The sequence below is a fragment of the Caloenas nicobarica genome, chromosome 1 (genome assembly GCF_036013445.1).
Source record: "Caloenas nicobarica isolate bCalNic1 chromosome 1, bCalNic1.hap1, whole genome shotgun sequence".
Classification (NCBI taxonomy): domain Eukaryota; kingdom Metazoa; phylum Chordata; class Aves; order Columbiformes; family Columbidae; genus Caloenas; species Caloenas nicobarica.
In genome coordinates, this window is record NC_088245.1 from 108,428,188 (window position 1) to 108,444,983 (window position 16,796).

A 16,796-nucleotide genomic window follows, 5' to 3' on the forward strand; every position below is an offset into this window, starting at 1 on the left:
TCACAGAACACAGATACGCTTCTCTCTGTAGCTGCATACTTTCACGAAGGGCTACATATGACTCATAATAAACTAACATCTCACATCTTCACAGTTAAAGGTCACTTCAGAAGTTGGGGGATATCGGGAGAAAGGAGGAGGGAGGGAAAGGGATATGCACAAAAGCATGCCTGCAAAAAGCTAGGGTTAGAATACATATATATATATACATATACACACACACACACATATATATACACACATCTCAACAAAAGGCACTGCGAGTTCACTGAACCTATTCAAATGCTTGAAGAGTCCCAATTTCATAACGTTGCTAAAACCTTCCTCTTTATTCTTGGCATAAGCGCATGTGTGTGTAAGCAGTGGGACAGGCATCAAATTTTTAACTGGAGTGTGAAAAAAGCTGCTCATTGAAAGAAAAAGTATGTAGTTATAATTAGAAGTGAAAACTAAAACCAACATTTCACTTGATTATACAGAAAAGGGATCACTTGTTCACAAGATACTGCCTGTAGGTGGGCCCAGAGTATTTTCCTCTATACTTAACTGACACTCCTATTTGCTACTCCAAAGTAGAGCGATCCCTATACAGCCAAACTACTGTGATCGAACTAATTTTGTTTTTACAGACTCACAGAATGGCTGAAGCAGGAAGGCACATCTGGAGACCACTCCTACTCCAACCCATCAGGCTCAGAGCAGGGTCAATTACCACAAGATGCTCAAGGCTGTGTCTAGTTGGCTTTTAATTACATCCAAGGATGAAGGCTCCACAACATCCCTGGACAACCTGTTCCACAGTTTGACCTGGCCTCACAAGAAAATATTTTTCCTTATGCTTAAATGGATTTTCTTGTATTTCAATTCATGTCCATTGTCTCTTGTCCTTTCATTGTCTACTGCCAAGAAGACTCTGGCTCCACTTCCTTTACTCCACCACATCACGTATTCAGACACATCACCCTGAGCTGTCTCTTCTCCAGGCTAAACAGACTCTCCTCAGAAGTCAGATACTCCAATCCCCCAACCATCTTCATGGCCCTTCGCTGGACTAGCTCCAGTATCTCCATGTCTCTCTTCTATGGGAGAACCTAGAAACCAGACACAGCACTCCAGATGTGCCTCACCAGAAAGGAGAAGAGGAGGAGGATCACCTCTCCCCACCTTCTGGCAATCCTCTGCCTAATGCAGCCCAGCAAGCTAGGAGCTGCCTTTGCCACAAGCACACATTGCTGCCCTGTGGTCTGCCTGATGTCCACCAGGTCCCCTCTTCCCAAAGCTGCTCTCCAGCCACTCAGTCTCAGCCTGTACTGGTGCCTGGGGTTATTCCTCTCCAGGTGCAGGACTTGGCATTTCCCTTTGCTCACAAAGATCCCATCAGCCCATTTCTCCAGACTGTTGAGGCCTTTCTGAATGGCAGTATGACCCTCTGGTGCGTCAAACACTCTTCCAGTTTCACATCATCTGCCAACTTGCTGAGAGTGTCCTCTGCCCTATCATGCAGGTCACTAGTGAAGATGTTGAGCAGCCCTGGCCCCATTATCCACCTCTGCAGCACACTGCCAGTGACTGGCCTTCAGCTGGAGGTCATGTGCTCATCACAACCCTCTGAGCCTGGTACTTCAGCCAGTTTTCAGTCCACCTCACTGTCCATTTACCTGCTCTGTACTTCATCAGTTTGTTAATGAGGATGATACAGGAGACGGTGTCAAAAGCTTTGCTGAAGTAAATGTAAATAACATGTACTGCCCTCTCCTCCACCAAGTCAGTGGTGGCTAACTGATTGGTCAGTCATGACTTTCCCTTCATAAACCCAAGCTGACTACTCCCAGCCGGCTTCTTGTCCTTCATATGTTTGGAAATGGCTTCCAGAAGGTTGATGTGAGGCTAGAGTTCCCCAGTTTCTCTTTATTTTCTTTCCTGAAGACATGAATGACTTTTGCTTTCTGATAGTCCTCAGGAGCCTTCCCTGAGTTTTCTTCTGAGAAAATCAATTTTCATTCTGGAAATAATCTCCCCCGAGATTTTTTTTTCTGGATTAGGCATTATAGCAGACCCATCTACTCTACCGTTACGATGTATGAATGAAAATAACAACTCCAGTTTTTTAGATATCATGCTGGGCTGCAGCAATGATGGAGAGAGCAGAAAATGCTTTGTACCATGGAAGCAAATATGACCTGGAGTTCCTTAATGACATTTACAGAATAAAGCAGGCCTCCCAAAATCAAAACACTGCAAATACAGTTATCTTTACTTTTGCAATTGATCTTAACACAGACCAAGTATCCATGTGAGAGCAAAGAGAAGAAACAAAGCCATGTAAGACATAACTATTCAAGTAATTTCAGTACTCATTCTTAGATAACCATGATTAACTAAAATGCCACACTTTCAGATAAAAATGTATTCTTCAGAACATACATATCTTAAGACAAAAACTAGTGACCATATGTTATATACATTTAAGAGCATCCAACTTTCCTGTGGAAAATTATGTTATTACAGAGCTTTTGGAAAGAACCATAATCTGCTCACGCTAACCTTTAACACAAGGCAGAGTGGTAGAATTCATAGCCGAGAAGTTACTTTTCCTAAACTCAGGTATAGACATGGTGCTGAACAACTTCTGAGAACAATTTCTAACAGGTTAAGTTGGAAACAGCAAAAGGAAGGAAATGGTACAGGCTGGGAGCAGGTTGTGGACAAGGTTCTAGAGAAGACCCCATGGAATCCACCGTGTAGTTGGCAGATATTAGAGCACTGTTTTTCCCAATACTATCAGAGATGCCTGAATTCAGGTGGTCTGCATTTTGCCCATTTCTGCCATGTCTTTTCCTCTATAATTCTCTGTTTCTTTCTTGATCAAACTTGTGCTTCCTCAAACTTTCCTTAGTCACCTCTTCATCCTGACTACTTGCACGAAAGCAATCTAACATGGTACAAGCTGCACAGCTTTTCTCTCTGCACATAAGTGCACCCAGCAGAGAGGAGCTGCAAGGCAACACACCACTGAACACAACTTCAGTTTTGTGCTAGCATAGCTATGGTTTCTGCAGTGCAAGGAAACGCTTCATTAACATTTTAAACAATGTCATTTAATGCTGCAGCTACATTTCCTGTGACAGTCTGTACAGTTAGAGTTAGTTTACTATGAGTTCATCTCAAAGAAGCTTTTCCAGATTCTCTGTAGGTATCCATTCACTTAAAAACACTGAGAAACTGTTCAATCATTTATTTCTAGTTGTCTCACCTGCTAACAGTTGAATACAAAAACAGAGTTCATGCTAGTGTTTTATGATAAAGCAATAGTTATTTGGATTTAAATACTGTCCTACTATCTCACACAACTTACACATCTACTGCTATCATAGTATTTCTAGCCCTTTCACTTGAAAATAAGATCAGCATACAAACTACTCTGTGATTCCACTCACAGAATTTAAGCTTTAAATTTCTCTTCTGTCTTCCAAGAGTACAGAAAATGCATCAGGTAAGGAGGCAGGTGGTTAATAACTATATCCTAGCCAAAGTACATTTAACTAAGAGGCATAGCTGTAAATTCCCTGGAGACAAGGGGGAAAAAAATACAAAAGGGAAAGGGGAAAAAAGGAAGATACTGCATTGCAACAATTCACTATATGTGTTAGAAACAGCCAAAGTGGAATTCCTAAAACAATACCTACTTGCAGACTTCTGACAGCACAGCTGGAGCAGGAAGACTGCCAGGTGTGATTTGTAACTGAACCAGCAGAAACCCCTACCACTGACTTAATTAAACTAGCTGAACTGGTTTAACTGATTGAGCTTTTACTGGTACACCCTGTTTACTTGCCATACAGGGTTTTACTAGACAGCCATGAAGCAAAACTTGGCTGTATAGCTGCTTCACAGCAGAAGCACTTTGACAATCCAGTAGACTAACACCCCTATAACCATGAAAGACCAATGTTACAGACAGAGCAAGAGAGATGGAAGTACCTATCGCAAGTGAGGCTGTGCATCCGTAATGTTTACAAAGAACCATTTGGTTTTGTATTACCTTATGCTATGGAATTTTGCAGCAGATAATATGTACACCTGTCCTGGTTTTGCTGAAAACAAGACCAGTTCTCTTGTAGTGAATTTTCCTTTCAGCTAAGTTCTTCTAAGTACCTTCTAAGTAACTGCACTTTTCTGAATTTAGCTACATGTTTTTCAGACACTGCACTCCAAAACTGATAAGGTGACCAATGGAATGCAGAAGCAGCTCATGTTTAGATTTATTACTATGGTAACCAAGGTTAACTGATAACGGGACATATTTGCAAGGAGGGGCGGACAGAACAGGTGACTAAAACTGACCAACGGAGTATTCCATCCCATACGCGTCGTACACCCTATAAAAGAGGGGGATCACGAGGGTCTCGCTCTCTTCGACCAGTTGGCATCTGAACAGGACCCTGCCTATCGTCTCTGCAAATTCGAGGCCTGAGACCCTGCATCCCTGAATCCAGTTCCAGTTTGCTGTGAAGTTCCACCCAGGACTTCCGGGTGCCTGCCCTGGAGCCGCTGGAGCCACGCCAGCTCCGCCCACCACAGGAGGGGTTAAACACTGCTACCTAGGATATTCAAGACTGGGTTTTGAATATTTTGTATTATTTTCTCTATTTATTAGTAGCATTAGTAAAGCATTTTAAAACCTTTCCAACTTGATGGCTCTCTCCCTTTTTCTTTCCTATCACCTTCCCTTAGCGAGGACTTTTTCCTATGTGGAGAGGGTAGAGGGTGGGGTGGATGAACAGAGAGCATCTGCCATGGTTTATTGTCGCCTTGCAATTAAACTTTGACAACACCTCATTGAAAGGTACACACATTGAGAGCAAAATAAAAAAATATTTTAGGTGGCCACTGTTAACATCATAAAAATCAAGAGGTCTGTTGGTGGCACCAAATGATCTTTACCAGACAATTACTACTACGCCGATGTCTTTTTTGTACACCTAGAAAAGTATTTGTAGTTAATCACTCTACATTTTCACTGAATCATTACTCGCAACACCTTTTCACAAGTCCTGTTTACGTGCATTTGCCTTAGAGTAGCAGGAATGCAAAAACTTACTACTTTGAGGTGAAGTTCAATAAAATGATGGTATCAGTATAATGGAAGCACATCAGTAATAAAGCTGTTTCAAGTTCAGGTCTCCTCCTGCTACTATGTATCACACTCCAATGACACAAACTTCCTTCTTCTCTCAAGTAGTCTAACCAGCTAATATTAATTGGCCTTAACTAAAATAATTGCCTTTACTCACTACTTATCTTTTCGTTGTTGTTGTTGCTTGTTGCCAGATCTGATGAGGGGATACTGAGTCTGGGAGCCTAGTCAATTTTTCCAACAACACAATCTAGTAAGAGATAGTAATTAGCCTCTCCCTGCAAATCTTGGTTTTGCTTTATGAACAACTGAAAACATCAATAGGAAATAAATACATCTGTTAGCACTCATTAGCAAATGCTGGTGGTGTTGGTTGTTAAAACTCAAAACCCATCTCCCCGTCTGTCCCTCCACATACATTCTTCAATGGTAGGAGGCAAGTAGCTCATTTCAGTACAGACAGGCTCAAAGGCATGACCCAGAAAGCCTCCATTAATATAACCAGTCTTCAAATAAAAACCACTCTCTAACCCAGCTATACCAGATATTTTCTCTATATTTTTTCTTTATAGTGCTCAGAGTCATGGAGCTGCAATTCGACAGCAGAAGCACATAGTGCAGAGACTGGAGAGGCAGGTTACCGACACATTTTGAGTGACTCAAGGCATGAGCAAGGAAGCCCTGAAGGCGTTCTTCAACCTTGTTTGTACGCCCAGTTTCAGCTTCATCAGAAAATAAAACCCACACAGAGAAGCTGCTGGGTGACGGAGTGGGAACAGAAGGACAGCTTCTAATGGAAACACATGAACTGTAAAAAAACAAAAACAAAATCAAAAACAACACAACAAACTATCAGGGAGTAGTGTATACTCACTTTAAAGAGACCAAACAGAAATGACCTTTTTCTACATATCTGAATCCTCACTAAGGAAACAAAGAAAAGGTAAAAATCCCAGCACAAAGAAACAGGGACAATATTACAGAGTGCCACTGCAGGTGTCACCAAAGTTCAGAAGGGCGAGCAATATGCATTCTATTTCCCTGTAAAAACTCCATTTCAGATACAGAAGATCAGCATTATAAAACCACTTAGTGAAGGCTGAATCAATTAATGAGACAAGACAATATATTTCCTTTCTCTCTAATTTGTAAAATAAAAGTCCCTTTAAAAACAATTTCCCATACCTTAACCTGTATGTTCTAGTTTCAGACCTAGTGTCTACTTCTGCACAGCACACACATACGTTATGCGTGTCTGCTATATGCACATATATGGATTGCTGTAAAATTTTGAAAGGTATATTTTTTAAAGAGCTTTTATTTTAGAGTTTAATGAAGCACGCCGCTTACTCAACATTTTCCTCTAATGTTTGCCTGGATTCTCTAAAAAATGTTTTACATTGTCTAAAAGGCTGAAGAAGTTCAAATGACCCATTGTAAACATATGGGCTGACAATACAGAAATCGGTTAGTTTTCTACACAGAACTGCAGAGTCATAAGGACTATGAAACCCAGTGCACAATCCTGCAAGAATTAGTGCACATAAGCAGTTGCATCCTCCTAGTCATTCCATCAACTTCAGTGAACTACCCATACAGGGAAGTTCTTTCTGTACAATAATTTTAAAGGATCTGCCCTCACCTGTTCACTTAAGGAGGTTTCAAAGTACATATAATCTTTCCTTCTGCAGGGAAAAATACTGGCAATACCTCACGGCAGCTAACACAAATTCTAACTCCTTCCAGGACTTCAGTTTAGCTTTAGCATTCTGTAAATTTACAAAACATCAGTAACAAAGCAGTTTTTGGTTTCGAATTAAGCGTCATTATTTGTAACAATCTGTTTGTGAGAACTGATCAGCCCAAATTCACAACCTTAAGCCTTCAGGAGCTTTCAGTTTGAAAGTACAGATCTCAGAGTCAAAAAAAAAGGTGAACAAATAAAAGTACATAGAGCATTACAAACTGAATGAAGGTCACAAAATGAAGAAGCTGTGTGGGGACAGGTGAAAACAACTGAGCATATGCCCTTTTGTACATGTGCAACAGTATGTTTCAGGTAGTTCCACTTACAAGTACCTTTTTCCATGAAACAAACTGTACAGAAAATATTTAACTAAATTTTAGAAGTAGACTCCTCTAAAACAAAAGTGAAGCATTAAAACATTTGCTGAAAGCTACACTGAAACCTGTATGCAGTTTCTTGATGAGTGAATTTTAGACATTTTTTAATTCTAGATAGTTAACATGGCAGTCCTGAATTACAGGCATTTTCCCATCTATATTTCTCTAATTCAACCCTGGAAGGAGAATGACTCAGGTCATCTTAGAAGGACTTTTAAACGAGGAATAGGTTACATTTTGTCTTTATGGCTTGACAGTACAATAAAATTGAGACACAAGACATTAGGGAAGGATAAAGAAAACACTAAGATTTGCATCCTACCTTCTTCTAGCTATAGTTACTAGGCGTTCATTGGGCCAGTGATTTGGCAACAGCTGACATGAGTGTATGAACCATGTCTCTAAAGTGCCATGGCCACATAATGCAGACATGAGAGCAACATGCAGTAAGATGGGCAGTCTGCTCATATCCTGGCAAGGTCCTGGGGACAGCATGAAAAGGAAGCTCGGGGAGAGGGAACAAAAAACAGAAAAACCCTTCAAGCAACCAAAAAGCTCATAAACACAGGTGGCAAAAGGAAAGCTGGATGCTCTTGGCTCCAAGCAGTAAGAGAATAATTTTCAGCCAAAAGGATAAAAAGGAGTTTCATTTGCTTTGTGCTATCAATTAATAAGTAAATACTGATAGGTAAAATCAAACTGCCTAAACTCACCTAAGCATTTCCAAAAGGGAAACCAAGGCTTAGCTAAGCTGCTTATCATGAACCAGCCAAAGTAATGGCAACAACTTGTAACCATAAGCAATCATGGAAGTTATGAAAGAAGTTTCTGTTTTAGAGATGGTTTCTGTTGGACTGGTGTTTTTAATCAAGGTTTTTGGTAATACTGGCTTATAGCTTCAGGGAAGGCAAATGCAAGTTCTCTTGAAGAACAAGGGGATTGGACTAGACGATCTTTCGAGGTCCCTTCCAATCCCTAACATTCTGTGATTCTGTGAGTACTAAATTAATCTTTCAAAGGGTGCAGTGAGTCCCCATGCAGCGGGAAATGGAGAAATCAAGGTTTTGAGAAGCAGCAGACACACTCAACACCCTGCAGTCTTGAATGACTTGTGATGCATTTATTTTTCTCAATATTCCCAGTCAAAAACAAACAAACAAACACCACCACCACCATCAATAACAAAAAACCCCCTATCAACAAAAGCAGAAGTCATTACCACCTTCTATAAAGATGACAGGTTTGCCTTGTTCCTTCTCCCTGGGTGGGAGGTACCAATGTTGCTTTTAAAAATGTATGCTCTACTTGTTTCTTCCCTTCCATCCCTCACCACCTCCTGTCACAACCATCAGCACTAAATATCCATCACTGAAAGAGTCTGAAGTCAGAGTAAATAACTCATCCTATTACATGATCGTAGTTTACTTGCACCTTTGTCTTTTCCTAGGGTAAATGACTACAGAGTCTATATATAAACAATAATATATTTCATATGGCTGTAACAAAGCCAAAAAATGAGGATTAAGAGACTTTCATACACTTGTCTCTTTCCAACTCTGAAGAGAACAACATGTGCTGATCATAAATGTAAACTGCTCTAACATATTCTGTCACATTATAATTTTACTAACGGTGCCAGTAAAATTCGAGTAGAGTACATAATTATGTGATGGCAGGAAATGGGGGACCCTTTAAGGACTCTGTCTCCACCATCGGTTTCCCAAATATTTCCCAAAAGATTCTAGGAGGGAACTGCAGCACTTAAAACACTGAATACAAAGATACATAGTTAGTCAAACACTACTTCCAACAGCAAATAATACAATTAGTTTGTCATTCCAACTGATATGCACTTTATAAAAGCATGAAAGCTGTTAAATGGTCTACATATGATACTTCAGAAAAAAACCCAGCACATTCTGTACATAAAGAAAACCAAAACAATTAAAAAAAAAAAAAAAAATAAAAAAAAAAATCAACGCCCCTCTCCCCGTATGCACATATACTTACTGCTAATAAATTACAGTGTTGGATCAGGACAAGAATATTCAGAAGTAAACAGTATCATTAAGTCATGATAGCAGCAGTTAGAACAGCTAGTCTTACAATCTCTGATAGTGTTCTTTTTCCCACATGAAAGCAAGAGGGACGTCTTTATTCTTACTTACTGTTAATGTTACTTAACATTTAAGTAATAGAAACTGAAAGATAATCAGTAGATGTAGCCAGGATACAGTCTGGATCATTCTAATGGAGTAAATGGAATATCTGTCAGGCTAAGCTTGAATGCAAGTGCAACCTTGCAAAATTATGATTATTAAATGCTGCAGTTAGACCACAGGCATCCAGAATACTGTTTCTCTTACATCCTTTTTTGCAAACAAACATTAAAAACACCAAAATCAGACAATGTTTCCTAAAGTTGAGGGAATTCATCTCAGGGCTATGTAATTCAATTGCAAGAAAGGTGGAAATATCAACAAGTATTTTCACATTAGATTCAAACAGTAACTGGACTGAACTGCAATTCAGTTTCTAGAAGCCTGGGTTTTCTGTTATCATGTTTTAACAATTCTAACGAGGCTTTGGTTCTGTCAGGAAAAAAATCGGACACACAGCACTGCCCTTTGTAAATCGAAAACTGTAAAAGTATGTTTTGCAAGACATTTATATGCAAATACTGCTAAGCACATCTACAGATTTTACCGACAGAGAAAAGTTTCTCACATCACTCTGCTCCAACAGTAAAACAGAACAAGTGCCAGAACAAGTGAAAAAATTAATCAGACCAAAATACATGGATTACTAACACACCCACCCACACAAAAACAAGCCACAGAGAAAATAAAAACATCAAAACATCCGGAGCTTGGAAAATTGCCAGGGAAGCAGAAAAAAAAAAAAAAGGAGAAAGAAGGTGAAGGAGAAGGAGAAGGAGAAGGAGAAGGAGAAGGAGAAGGAGAAGGAGAAGGAGAAGGAGAAGGAGAAGGAGAAGGAGAAGAAACTGACTTCTGGGAAGAGAAAGTATAAGATCAGGGCACCTTCTCTTTGCCTCCCAACCTTTTCTAGGTCTAGGTTAGAGAAACACCGTCAACCATCTAATCCTGCCAATTCTATAAATCCTTATGGAAACCACTTCAAGAGGCTATTGCCAAAACCATATTCACTTCCCTGTGTAACACACAGTTCCAAATAATATTATATAAATAAGTTCTGAAGAAACTGACACTGCTTTAAAGAATTGCAATATTAGAGCTCCAAAGAAGTTATATCTTTGAAAATATAACTTCTACATAGCACATTTGGTCCTTGTTTCAATCTCTGATTAGCTTCTCTTCCTGCTCATGGCTTGGAGCCTCAAGAACAGAAAACCAAGAAGTGCTTAGTTTCCTTTTTAGCAAAAACCTGTATATTTTTTTTAATTTACAAATTAAACGACAGCATATTTTAAACAGAAATACTCCACTGAGTTTTTCTTAAGAATACAAAGGACAAACCTGAGTCTCCTTAGTATACCAATTTAAACTACCTACATCGAACTCCATCAGTGAAGCAATATGATGTGCATTTAAATAAGAATTCTTAAAATGTTTTTTAAACATCAGCAATTACACTGCATATTAAAGAATGGAAAGCAATACATTTTGTTTTCAAACTTAATTTTTCAACAATTCTACCAATATATAGTTACAATTAAGCCACTGCCTTTTCAGAAGGTTACTTTTCACTAATAACTTGTTGCAATATAAAGTACTAGTCACTAAAAGCTAATAACCTTAACATTGAAGCTTCACATTGCCATGTGTCCACTGCATGACCACTGCACGTATTTAAAACCCTCCCACTTTTGCATAATTCATTAAATGTTCACATGCTGGTTCCCACAAAACATCCAACAGCTGATAGCCCCAAAGAGCAACCTTTCTTTCCTCTCCATTCCATACCCTCACACCTCCCCAAGTAATCTCCCTCTCAAAGCCTGGCATCGAAACATATCCAACCAACTGATCACCACAGGACAGCCAGTACCACACTTGCCCCCATGAAAAACATACGGGATCCATTCTGCTGATGCAATGAGCACAACACCCTTCCCATTCAACCGAGAACGTCAGCAGTTCCCTCCGACAGGGAATGGGAAAGAGACTCTGTTGCTGCCAGGGAGTCTCACATCACTTCCAGTCCAAACACCCAGGACAGCTGCCTCACTGGGAGCTCTCCCACCTCCTCTGAAGCCAGATGAACAGGTTGAGGCGTGACACCATTTGTAATTACGCCCTGGGCATCCAGGACAGCCCAGAGTGCTGCTGCTGCTCTGGGCTGAGTTCCCTTCGAAGAGTGAACGCTGCCAAATCAAAGACTATTGCCTGGTACAACACCATCTTGGTGGATCTGTGTCTTCAGGGAGGGCAGATGGGCTAGGAGAGCTAGAAAGACTTCATTTTACTAGTTTCGCTTTCACCATTTTAACAGTAATAACAGCAGCAATAATAAATAATAACACAGGAGTGATGCTATGTTGCTCCACACAAAATCCTCACTGCTGTTAACAGAAACAAAAGCTCAAAGAGACAAAATTTTCACATAATGGAACCTATCTGAAAGTTTCTTTCACCAATTACATTATCTTGTATTTCATCATAAAGATCTCTTGTATTTCATCATAAGGATAACAACTTCAAAGATCATATCCAGAACTTGAAATAAGAAACTAGAACTCCTGGCTCTCATTCCCAAGACAACAGTTAGGATTCCACAATCTAAAAACATTTCCTAAGAACAAACACATAGACAGTATTCTAGTAAGATTTCCAACAACAACAACAACAAAAAGCTCAGTAATTGAATTGCAAATTCCTGTCAAGTATGTAAAAAAAAAACCCAACACCAAAAAACCCCTAATAATTCACTGACCCATAAAGCAAGCAATCTTTTCAGGTACACACAGAAATAACACCACTTTCCCTAGTCTGCATATAACCCCAGTGCCTCAGCAGATGCCACAACTTTCAGAAGCAGCTACTTCAGCAAAGCTGACCCAGACCTCAATTCATAGTATTCAGGGTACCCAGGAGAGCAGTGAAGGCGACAGGAACCTACAAGCCCCAAAGCAAAGGCAGGCACAGTGGTTTCAGAGAGCGCAGTGACAACGCAGGAGGGAAAGACAACAGGAGTTGGTTGTTCTCCGACCTGATGGGTACCGAGCAGCAGTCAGAGGGCTGAGGAAGCAGAAAGCACTGCAGGAACCAAAGTGTTTTTCTGGGACATAGGGAATATTCTCCGTTCCCTCCCAAGAGCCAAACTATGGCTGTAAAGAGCCCCTGCATGTGCACAGGCCCAGTCTTATGACAGATTTTAGGAAAGCACTATCAAGAATGGGTAGGGGTGTTGTGAGGTATGTAGCAAGCACAAGAGTCCCAGCTTCACTCAAAATTCCCTGCAGCCTCTAACTGGCTGTGAAGATTAAAACCAACCAAACAAAACAGATAGAGAAGAAAACAAAATGAGAAATAACAGACAAGGATCTTGACTGTGTACCTATGATTGAGCACAAACATCCCTGACATCCTACAACTAATTTGCACTGTTTAAAGATTGTATTCTGCTTGTGTAACAAGAAATCCAGGTTGCTGTTCTGACCTGAGGCAGCAGTAGTTACACAAATCCCCTGTCCTGTTTCATTCATTCTAAAATCCAAGATACCCACCACAATTCCAAAAATAACTACTACCACACTTCTTACTAAATTTAAGATGAGTTTACCTCCCCAATCCAGCTAGCAATATTGGCAAGTCCTCTGGAGTACAGAGAAGGCTGGAGGCTGCCACAGGAAGCACATTCAGTTTACCAGTATAATGCTACCCAATCCCACATAGAATGGGGTTTGTAAATTAAAACCCGCAAGCATGGCTCTGCACCACAGTTTCCTGCTTTCTACATCTTCATCTGCTATCAGCAAAATCTAACTGTCTCAGATGTTGCCACACTTACAAACACAGTTTTACACTGCAGAGCATGGTTAGATGAGGAATTTGTCAAAATAAGACCACAAAAAAAAAATCAAAAGCCCCCCACCAGTCTCCTAATGGCATTAAAACAAAACAAAACACACACACACAAACCCCCCACACTAATACCCTACACATCATCCACATTTACTTTATTTTCTGGCTATAAAAGTACGGATATGAGATTTCAAGTTGAAGTTTTTAAGCTAGAAAGGCATCAAAGACCAACTTTATACCATGCAAATGAACAACACTGCAATCACATCTGCTACCTCCTTTTTTCAACTGTGTAACAGCGGAGTAAAACAGACAACCAGAAACAGTAGGTCATTCTCCACCCATACTTCTATTTCTCTGCCTGAAAAATTGAAAGAAAACAGAAAAGACAACAACCAGATATGCATTCCACACATTTCTTATGATAAATTAGGCATCACTATCTCTCACAAAAGTAGGTATCTACAAAGGCAAATAGAGGTAAATTAGATCTTAAAGAAGATCTAATTAAAGACAATTTTCTCATATTTAGACAAACTACTCCCACAAAATCTTCAGTGACCATAGCTGCAGGCTAATAGGCAGTGAAAGCAGAAAGATAAAAGAAATTTCAAATACCTCGTCTGTTACAGCTTGCATACTGAATTGCAGAGCATAAGAAAAGTATGAATCTATCTTGTGTCTGTATGTATAAAAATACACAAAATTCAGAGCAGTTGTTTTGCAGATTCAAGAACAGGAAGCACCTCTGATATAACTTCACAGTGAAAGTCCCCTGAAAAAAATAACTGCAGATGTACTGCATACATATCATTGCTACCTCTCCTTTCCTCTTTCTTTCTCACATCTGTCTTCAGACAACTCCTCTTCAATGATCTCCTGATTTGCATTTATTCCGTGAAATTTAAAACCACTTTTGCTACAGGCAACTCCAAATATCTTTTCCACGTCACAACCCAGTACTCCCTTGAAAACATATTTTTTAATTTTCGTAAGTAACACTTCGTATTAATGTCTTTTCATAAACATTGCAATATATTGCATTTCCCTAATTTTTCCATTTCTGATTAGTACATATTTTCTTCCAAATTCTTTTATCTTCAAACTCCACTTCCAGAATATATTCACACATGCTAACTGATAACACTCAGGCCTCTTCAGTGTGTTAATTCAGTGGTTTCAATTCAGCCTAAACATTCAATTTTTTGCAAAACCCAACAGTTTCTTTGGAATGTCATCATGAATTTATTCAAAAGGAAATCAAATCACAGAAAGGAAAATCTATGTTCCATAAGAAATTATTCCCTCCACTTGAAGCTAGAATGCAAAGTATCTCAAGAATTTCACTAGTGATTTTTACCTCTGAATAACTTTCTCAAGTAACCACTCTTACAACCAATTACGATAAGAAATGGGAATTTGGAGTTGCATTCAGCTCCACCACTTATTTGTAGCACTCCTTTTTGCCTGCCTCTCGAGTACCTTGCTGACACAACAGAACAGCAATGGGGTATGAACTGATTACTGGGGAGCTGGACTCTGCGTGCGCTTGTTAAAAGATTTTCCATAACCGAAAGAGAAAGTTTACAATTTCTTACAATCTCCAGCTACAAGGAGATTTACACAAGAAAAACTGAAGAAAAATGGAAGTTTTCACTCAAGATATTCACAAACTAACTATACTTTTAGGAAGTTTGTATCTTCCACTTCACATTACTTTATTTAGCGATGGAATGCTCAACTGTGAAAAACATATTTGACTTCGCATTCAAGTTAAAAACAGGGAAGAATTTAATGTGGTTTTTAGTTCTTCAGAAAACAGCTCTCAATGCGGAGGAAAAAAAAAAGTGGAGGAGAGGCAAAGAGCAGATAGTGATATTTTATGAGAAGACAAAAATCCAAAACATTTATTGTTGTTTCATCATTGCTGCCTGACAGACACGGATCTATTCTATCTTCTTGGCAATGACAAGAACAAGGATTAGGATGGTGTATGCTTGTCCCCACAGGACACTGAGGCTCTCGTGTCCATCCCCACCCCACTACAGGCTCAGTAAGTTTGCCACCAAACCACTTCCGCAAATTACCAGGACACGTGCAGCATTACTGCAGCAAAATGAAATTACTTCATTATGTGCACGTCTAAACACACAACAGGCTCACACAGAAGAAAAAGAAGCAGAAGAAAAATACAGTCATATCCTTGGAAAGGGGAAAGTCCCAAAGATCCTCTGAAGCTGTAGTAACAGATTAACATAAAACCTATTTATGTAACTTATTTTAGTTCTTACTCTCTTTTCCATAGTGGAAAGCCAAGTTTATGGAGCTTTCTAGAAACTAACAACCTAGCTCTGCAATGACAAATCAAGGAGGCCCAGAGGTATTAGCGGCTAGTCTCATTTGTGCAGACATGCACATGCACACACACATGCCCAGTAAAAAAGATATTTCTAAAACTTTGAACAGCTTTCCTAACACCAGTATCACTGCAAGTTATTTGACACATTACGTGAAATACAAAGTAATGTTTTGTTTGGGTTTTTTTAAAAGTTTTTATAGGCAACTGTTTGGGGGGGGGGGCGGGGGAGAGGTGTGGAGAGAAAGAAAAGAAAAAAACCCCAAACAAACAAACAATAAAAACAAAACACTCCCCCCCCAGACAAACCAACCAACCAATCAAAACACTTTAATTATTCTCAATTTGTTTAGCCAGGAATAAATACTCACAAAAAGCTTCTATAAAACCTAAGAAAGCACTCTGGAGAAGAAGTAGCAGTTACAGAGAAGACAAAATATTGCACGTCATGACATATGTTTTCTCGAATAATCACTTTGTTCCCAGACCACACAGTGAAACAGAATAACTGAAAAGCAGAAAAATGTAGGGGTAGCTACTTTTATTTTCAGGATATCAAAACTACATTGCCTTTGCAAAGAAAGTAATCTTGTCTTTGTAACATAGCCTCAATAGCATATTGTATTGCAATATATTATGGTTTTGGATAATATTATGATATAAAGGCTGGTATCTAGCCCAAACAGCACAGTACACAAAACGTATACATACAACACAAGAACAGTTCCACTTTGTACTCACTCTTACAAAGTTGTCAGGGAACAAACCTCTTCTGCCTTTGAGCTGTCCTTCCCACCAGCCTCCATCATCTTTCTTGATATTGGTGATTATGTCACCTACAGTGATCGTCAGCTCATCATCATGTTGAGCTTTGTAGTCAAACTCCACTATCGCCTCAACTAAAAGAGAAACATAAATACACATAATTATTGACTACACTTAAGTTTCCATGAGAGGAATAGGAAAACACCAATGCAATTACATATTCTCAGTGAAAGTAATATATTCAGTTTAACCAAGAGAGCACACCAAATAGGAAACATGTAATGGTAATGTTTTGTGAGTAACTGCGACATGAGAGGCCAAAGGAAAAAAAAAAAAAACAACCACATGCCCATCATGGTTAAGGCAACAAATGGCATACATTTTTCTTTACTGTTTAAAGGAAATCAAT

The 16,796-nt window shown here is 39.4% G+C and overlaps 1 protein-coding gene across 3 annotated transcripts in view; it reads right to left on the reverse strand.

Annotated features, from left to right (window-relative positions):
- The window catches only part of SH3KBP1 (SH3 domain containing kinase binding protein 1), a 236,335-nt gene that overhangs the window by 190,152 nt on the left and 29,387 nt on the right, over nt 1-16,796 (reverse strand). For 2 of the 3 annotated variants that reach the window (XM_065646473.1, XM_065646464.1), the window contains exon 2: nt 16,364-16,521. In XM_065646473.1, the coding sequence (XP_065502545.1) occupies nt 16,364-16,521 (158 nt within the window). Of the gene's footprint in view, nt 1-16,363; nt 16,522-16,796 lie in introns of those variants that run through there. The other variant, XM_065646482.1, reaches the window with a different exon arrangement.